This window comes from Cibotium barometz, chromosome 4 (genome assembly GCF_041138505.1).
Source record: "Cibotium barometz isolate CiBa-2024 chromosome 4, ASM4113850v1, whole genome shotgun sequence".
NCBI lineage: Eukaryota > Viridiplantae > Streptophyta > Polypodiopsida > Cyatheales > Cibotiaceae > Cibotium > Cibotium barometz.
This window is the reverse complement of record NC_141049.1, coordinates 64950521-64958438: the sequence shown is the minus strand read 5'-3', so window position 1 is coordinate 64958438 and position 7918 is coordinate 64950521. Positions and strand designations below refer to the sequence as shown.

The 7918-nt window shown below is 37.9% G+C and overlaps 1 protein-coding gene and 1 long non-coding RNA gene across 4 annotated transcripts; both read right to left on the bottom strand.

Annotated features, from left to right (window-relative positions):
- Positions 1 to 1568: 1568 nt before the first annotated feature.
- Positions 1569 to 3591, bottom strand: LOC147639513 (uncharacterized). Of its 3 annotated transcripts, none has more exons than XM_086792180.1 (3): positions 3450 to 3591; positions 2427 to 3356; positions 1569 to 2354 (listed from the first exon to the last, which is right to left on the bottom strand). In XM_086792180.1, the coding sequence occupies exons 1-2, from the start codon at positions 3584 to 3586 to the stop codon at positions 3167 to 3169; spliced, it is 327 nt and encodes a 108-aa protein (XP_086648306.1). In that variant the 5' UTR covers positions 3587 to 3591; the 3' UTR covers positions 1569 to 2354; positions 2427 to 3166. The 3 variants fall into 3 exon arrangements, with proteins under 3 accessions (XP_086648306.1, XP_086648316.1, XP_086648299.1); XM_086792190.1 differs by having other exon boundaries at positions 1569 to 2277; XM_086792173.1 differs by having other exon boundaries at positions 1569 to 2238.
- Positions 3592 to 3620: 29 nt separating this feature from the next.
- Positions 3621 to 7455, bottom strand: LOC147639512 (uncharacterized). Its single transcript, XR_015264996.1, has 4 exons — positions 7268 to 7455; positions 4093 to 4302; positions 3791 to 3922; positions 3621 to 3699 (listed from the first exon to the last, which is right to left on the bottom strand). It is a non-coding gene; the product is annotated as an uncharacterized LOC147639512 (long non-coding RNA).
- Between the last annotated feature and the right edge of the window lie 463 nt (positions 7456 to 7918).

The following is a 7918-nucleotide window of genomic DNA, read 5'->3' as shown; positions in this document are numbered from 1 at the left end:
CATGTGGAAGAATAGGTAATTCTATAAAATCAACTATTGCTTCTTTTCCAATGATGTTATTGTTTCCCATCTTGCATTTCAGTCTACTAACATGAAACACAGGATGTACTCTGGTTCCTTCAGGTAAAGCCACCTTGTAAGCTACACTTCTGATTTTTTTAAGTATTATATAAGGACCTCAATACCTTGGACTTAACTTTGAAACTTTTCCACTTTTTAAAGTTTGACTTTTTAGAAACTTTTACATAAACTAAATCACCTTCCTCAAAATTAATTGGTCTTATTTTACCTTTCTCGTAACTAATAGAACAATCCTACGCTCTCTTAGCGTTGCTTCTTGCAATGTTTAACATGTCTTGCATGTCTTTGAGAAAGTCTTTCACTTTGCAATTTTTCTTTATGTAACCCAATTGCTATGGGTGCTCTAGGTTGAACTTCCATACATTAGCATGAATGGACTAAAATCGATAGTAAAATGTTTAGCACTATTATATCCGAATTCTAACAATGAATGATACTCATCCTAATTGTTTTGCTTATGATTAACATATGCTCGAAGCATATCTTCTAAGACTTGGTTAACCCTTTCCGTCTATCCATCGCTTTGTGGATGTTCAAATGTACTCATACTAAGTTTGGTGTCCAATTTTTTAAACACTTCTTTTCGAAAATGGCTTCTAAACTTTGTATCTTGGTTGCTTACTATATCTGTTCGCAATCCATACAATTTGTATAGATGATGGATAAACATTCTAGCCAATTTTGGTATTTTTACTTATTTCTTAGCTGGTATAAATTGTACCAACTTGGTTAACCTATTCACTACTACCCACACTGAACCATATCCTCTACTTGTTTGGGATAGTCCCAATATGAAATCCATAAAAATACTTTTTCACTTACCCCGAGGCATTTGTAGTGGTTGTAATATTCCACCTACTTTTAGGCGCTCAGCTTTATTGAGAACACTTGGGACATTTTATAACATAATTTTGGACGTTCTTTAAACTTGCCCAACATAATTGTCTTTTAATAAGTGCATAGGTCTTAGAAATTCCCGAGTGTCCCACACTTGGATTATCATGACATTCTAGTAAAATATTTTCATGAATATTTTCTTCTTTAGGCACACAAATGCGACCTTTATATAACAAGTATCCATTATCGATGGAAAAACATTTCCAACGATATTTTTCACTTACTGACTCTTGTTTGAGTGATTCCTTTGAACTAGAGAGTTGTCTTTTTAATAAAGTAATTCCAAACTATGTGATAGGTAGGATCATTAACACATTTTCTTTTTAAGTGAACCAACAACTCACTTTCTAGTTGAGTAAAACTCAACTCGTCTATCATGAGTGCTCAACTTTAAGTATCTGCCACGACATTCAATTGACCTTTTCTATATCAGATTTGAAAATCAAACTCTTGTAAGCTTTTAGCCCATCTAGCCTTCCTAACTTTTAACTCATTTTGAGTATTTAACTATTTAATACTTTCATGATCACACAAAACTTCAAAATTCGTACCATACAAACAATGGCGCCACTTTTTAAGAGCATACACAATTGAAAATAGTTCATTCTCATAAGTTGAATAGCTACTTTGAGCTTTGTCCAATTAATTACTTTCAAATGCAACTTACCTTCCAACTTCAGGCCGTTGACCTTTCATTGGCTAAACATTGCCTTTTCATTCACTAATGCTTCTTCAACTACCCCTAGAAGGGGGTGCCCTCCTTTGTGTCCCTTGGACTTCCATTGTGCACCATTTACTTCTCTTTTCCCTTTTTACTTTAAATTTAATGCCTATTAACCATTGCTTAGGTATTTCCTCTTTGAAATCCCATGCACCTTATTTATATGCAAACCTTTTACATATAAATAATCTTTTCTAGTCTTACCTTTCACATGTTAATAGTAGGAAAGGCATGGTGAAGGTGCTCACTAGTCATAGGGGTTTTCTCCTACAAGCACATCCACCCCGTCCTCATCTACACGAGTACTGCAAGTCTCCTCTATTATGGATCTCCTCTTCCTACGAAGAAGAGGTGAGCACCACATCATCAATATGCATCGCCACACATGTGTGTCTTGTCTATGGACATGCCCTAAGGATACAACCAGAGCCGCATCCAAACTCAAGAGCTATGCCACCATGATGACATAACAACTCCAAAATGTATGGCTCCTCTCCATGCTCCCACGATAATTGATGATATGCAATAGACTCCAACGGCTGCATGCAAACACATCGTCTCAAAAAGCTTGGCACTCTCTGCCACCAAAAGAGGAGGATCCATCCCTCTAACGGATCAAAAACAATGAAGACGTACTATATTGCATGGGTAGACACTGAAAAAAAAAGTACGGAAAATGAATTCTATTAGAGCCACACAAATTACCCCATTGAAGATAGAGTATCACCTCAGTCCTGGTCCTTGCAAGTTCAACATATCCATAGGGAGCGTGATGTCAAATCTCCAGATCATATGAACAATAATACCGCTCCACCCATCCCATCGCATTTCCCAAGTCCAACGTGCAAAATAATTATGTGAGTCATGACAAATAAAACCATTAATATGAAAAGAAGACTAAACACACCTACAGTAGATGCCAAAACAACAAACCATCCCAAGTCAGCAGCGATGAGGCTACCACCACAGAGCACCCATAGCTTAGTGAGTGTGTCCCATGATGGAGATGCGGAAGGACCAAAGAGAACACCACCAAACGGCAGGTCAAGAAAGATAAAATTGGCTGCCCAACTCACAGATCTCCCCTTTTCTGCACACAGTCTCTGCCTAGAAGTCGATGCTACAACACATGCTCATGAATCTGCGTGTATGAGTGAACACCCAAAAAAAAAAAAGTCAATCATAATGCTTAGCAAACAAACATATGGGTAAACCATATCATTAAATGCCCCAAAATACATAGAAATCGCATTATTGGAAATAGTTAACTACTGCCAATTACAAGCTCACAAGCCATGGTGATACCATAGTGTTAATATGCATAGTAACTCCCTCACAATTGTGAAAAGACCTTTAGGTGTTTTAGATTTTAAACAAGGCTCAATATTTACCTGAACACCACCACTCTTTGCGCAGCCATTTGCACTAAATCAAGATTCCTTAGCTAACTCTTTAAGTTCTGTGCCTTTATCCTCTCTCCACATGGCTCTCCATGTAAAACAAGTGCTTTCTTGTCTCCGATATCACCTCCTCATAGAAATCTTGTAAGGTGCACTCGGCAGGAACAACACCACCATCAGGGACGTCAATGAAATTAATCAATAAATCACCAGCTCTTATTAAGATCTTTTCAAGAACACCCTCTCTTTGAATCCATCTGCAAAAACCAGTTTATATTGCCAAAATAGTGACCAAACAAGCTCCTAATTAAATATGGCACCACAAAGAGTATAGAGAGACATGGTCTTACCCCCTGTAGTCACGGTCTCCTCTTGGGAGAGAAAACATGGCCTTAGTAGCCTTATTGGCCTCAAATAGTGTAAGCCAATGCACTTTTGTGTCTATAGGGAAGTCTGCCATGGCCAACATGTTAAGCTTCTCTTGCATTGCAAAGATATGTTAAGCTTCTCTTGCATTGCAAAGATATCACTTCCATACTTGAGAGCCATGACCCTTTTCCACCAATCCTTCCCAAGGGCAGGGTCCACTATATTTAGAAGCTTCATATAGAAATCAAAGAAAGCAAACCACACATAAGCAAAGAATCAAAACATATTTATCTTTTACTATTGTAATTCTACAACAAAGTACCTTCCCCATCCGGTCACGGTACTTTCTTGTCAACTCATCCTCCTCTTTGTCAAGGGCCCTTTTCAACTCCTCTTTAGAGAGCAAGGCACACAGAGAATCCATCCTTTTGTGTAAATCTTTGGATAGCTAGAACTACAGAAAACATTTGATACCTCAAAAGCTATTAAAGAACTTGTACTAAAATTAAATGTCAATTCTGTAAAATAATTGTGTTAAACAACAAAGTCCAAGTCAAGTGTGACAACATAACAACACAATATAAAACCAACTCAAATTGGCCAAATTAACTTCCTTTGACTTACATTGTAAAATAATCGGCCCAAATATCTTCTGGTAGGAGGAAACCAGGGCTCTGCTTCCTTGGTGTACTTCTTTTGAATAGCGACCATGAGCTTAACAGCCTCTTCTGGCAACTCCTTTAAGTACTCTCATTAGGCTCAACATAGCAGATATTTGTAGTATTCACTAGCTCATCCCTCAAAGAGGTAACAACAAGGGCATGTATTTTCAGACTGTAGCATTACAAAATACAACATTATAAAGAAACAAATGAAATTTGATCAAACTCCACGATGCATAAGTAAAGAAGACCAAAGGCACTTATAAATTCATTCTTTGTAAGCATGAGCGTAGAGCTATCTCGCTCACTTTCTTGGGGTCAATAATTGTTGATAACACTCACACATGCTTCTCTTTTACCCCACAAATTGCTATTTTATAGCTTCAGTCCAGGCTACTGTGTGGTGATTGCCGTCCCAAATGTAGAACATACGACCTGCCAATCTTTCTAACTCTGGTCTTGTGGCAATCTCATCCTCAAACTCAATGTCTTTTTATTGCCAAATTGCATCCCAACCTTCCATTATCTCATCATTCACAACGGTCTCATCACTATCACATGTCCAAATAGACACTATCAAAGCTCCCTTCTCTGGCACATAGCCCTTCTTACCAAATGCTATCTTTAACCTTGATATGTCATCCCTTAGTCCCCTAACCTTAGCATAGGGGATAAACCTACATAGAGGTATGCGTGGACAATAAAAAATTTTGATTATTCTGGTCTTTTTGAGTATATCGTCTCCCTCTTGTAGAACCATGCTATTTTAATCTTTGACTTCATCTTCTTTTACTATCTCTAGTTTCAAGACGAAGGGAACAATTTGTAGTCTCTCTTCCCTCTGCCTAAGCTCTTCATCCTCAGGATCCTTACTATGCACCTCAACCACATCTACATCTCGTGCCTCGCTCATAATAGTTTCAAACCCTTCCCCACCCTGAGCACTCACTTCTTGATCCTCAGAAGCCATACCTTCTTTAAGATTTCTTCTACCCTTTCTGCCACATCCACGACTTCCTCCTCTCTTAAGAGGATTGAGCTGGACTATCACTTCCTTTGCAAAAATAAAGAAAACCAAGGCTAACTAAAAACATGGCTCATTAATACTCAAAACATAGGCATCATTAATATACTCAAAACATATTCAAGTCCTTTTCACTCCTCCAATATAAGAACATGATAAAGTTTCAACCCTGGCACCCAGTAAAGTCACAAAGGCCCTAATTAAATGCTTTACATCACCCATGAAATCAAAAAATTGAAAACAGAACATGTCCAAAGCGGCTTATATGGTCAATGCAGAGCCATATGAGTTCATAGAACAATAAAAAATGATAACCAAAGCATGCCCAAAGGTATAATCAACTAAATCATGTCCAAAGCAGCTCGTGCCGGCATGGGTTGCTTTGGACATGTTTTTTTTTTTACTTTTCTTACCACAAACCTACCATTGAAATCATGTCACTTCATAACATAGCAATTGCAAATATGATGAGCTACTTTGGACATGTTTTTTTTATTGGTCAATGCAGAGCCAAATGAGTTCATAGTAATCAAAAATCATAACCAAAGCATGTCGAAAGGTAGGATCAACTAAATCATGTCCAAAGCAGCCTGTGCCGGCACGGGTTACATTGCACATGTTTTTTTTTCTTACCACACAAACTTGCCATTGAAATCATGTCATTTCATAACATAGCCATCACAAATATGATGAGCATTATGTAAAAAAACATGGCCCAAGCAGCCCATGCCAGCACGCACTACTTTGGACATGTTTTTTTTACAATGTTAATCATATTAACAAGCTTTTTGATACACACACACACACACACACACACCCAATGTGCAAAACTTCAATCTCATACACACATCCAAGGCATATATATAGTGGTGGTAATCACTTTTCATTTTGAAAGTGCATCAATTGGAAAAAAAAGGGGTCTCAATGCACCCTTTTTTGAAAATCAAGGAGTGCTATGAGGAACCACATGGCTACACATGACTGGTTATCAAGGACCCCATTTTCTCTAGAGTAACTCTACTTTCAAACTGACTTTCCATCTTAAGATTCTCCTTTTGAATCTTTGATGTCTAGGAAGCTTAGTACATCAACGATAGCCAATGCAATGTGATTTTAAAAAAAGTTTTTCCAATATAAAACGGGGGCAACTTAGTACTAACAAAGGGGCAAGATCTTGTACGGCTAATGATGGTGCCAGTGGCGGGGATCAAGCTCATAAATTTAACACTAGTCCACCATACACATAGTTGGCGTTTTGAGAGCTCTTACACATAGTTGGGTGGAAACACTCCTAATGATTGTAAAAAATGCTTAAATGCTGCAGATGCTTCAGTAGAGCAGAGCTGTAAATTATGAAGGGCAAGTTTGGGGCTAATAAGGGCAGAGATTTGTATTAGTAAGCAAAAGAAGGGAGATTATTTTCTTTGTGTACTAGATGTTTATAATGTCTATATAATATTTACTCCAACCTTGGAACATTCAACAGCATGATAGAGCAATAATTTAAAAGCTTAATAAACATTCAACAGCATGATAGAGCGATTGCCATGGAACGATGCAGCGATTGTCATGTGGTGATCAAGTTTGAGGACATGGAACTGTGTGGGCTGAGTATCTGTAATGCAATTCTTAGTAGAATGGCTTACACTGTGTGGGCTGATTTTCTTAGTAGAGAAGGGAACATACGTAATTCAATTCTGAGTTTTTGTAATTACATGTCTAATGCAATTCATACTCAAAAATTGCAAATCACACTCCCATGGCGTAATATTTTAAAAGGCAACATTTGCCTTCAAGACAGTACAGAGGATTTTGCAAGTAAGTTACAAGAGTCTCCTGAGAGATTTTGCTCCGATTCTACAGATTTTGCAAGTTAGTTACTGTTGCCAACACTTTAAGGTCAAGTCATCATTCCGATTGAAGCTCTGAGTGTAAACCATGGATTCTTCTTCACACATGTACAATGAGTATTTTTGAAAGTGCCTTGCTCTTGTGAGCAAAACGCCTGCTGAAAATTGGGGGAGAGCGCTTGCCTACTGAAAACTTTTGAGAAATATATAGACCATTTCTTTGAACATCAAAGGAGGCAACGAAGAGAGGTCGAGTTGCCTACCTCAAAGAAGGTTCCGGGGGTGCCATCGTCGGGAAACACAGGGAAATGCAGAGGTCGAGCTGGAAATGCAAAGGGGTGCCATCGTCTGGAAACACAGAGGGGTCGGGTCGAGCTGGAAATGCTGAGGTCGCCCTGAAAATGCAGAGGGGGGCCATCGTCTGGAAACACAACGGAAATGCAGAAAGACTGCGCAGACTTTTCTAATACAAAGGGCTTTTTTATAGCCTAAAAGTTCAATTAAAATTTTAAGCTAACTAGGGTGAGGGGAAAATCAGTTTTACAAAACGTCTCTATTTCCTTTTTCAACTTTATTGAATAGGTAAAATGGGCAGATAAACCTCACCTTTTTGAAAGTTTAAACTATTTTTGTATGTTTGGTTGTCTCCTCTTTGACCTCGTCTAAACATTTCCCCAACACTAATGCTAATTCTTAAATAGTGGGTATATTTATTTAATTTTCAATGAAAGGTACATTTATGTTAAATAGGGGGTAGCTCTTATAGGTGTCATCGAATATATTTTTAAGAATAAATACAAGATTAAAAACATGCTTGACAGGTGGTTTATGGCTCAAATATATGTGATTTAGTTGTTGTTAGAAAATTGTTCTCCGAGGTACATAGATTTTAGAAGATCGATCTTTCTTCGTGG

What these genes read in the sequence shown, in the direction of transcription:
- LOC147639513 (XM_086792180.1), bottom strand. Translation starts at nt 3,586, where the DNA reads ATGCAAGAGAAGCTTAACATGTTGGCCATGGCAGACTTCCCTATAGAC. An exon ending in GGAGACCGTGACTACAGGGG is followed by an intron (nt 3,357 to 3,449) that starts GTAAGACCATGT and finishes TGGTTTTTGCAG; the next exon opens with ATGGATTCAAAGAGAGGGTG.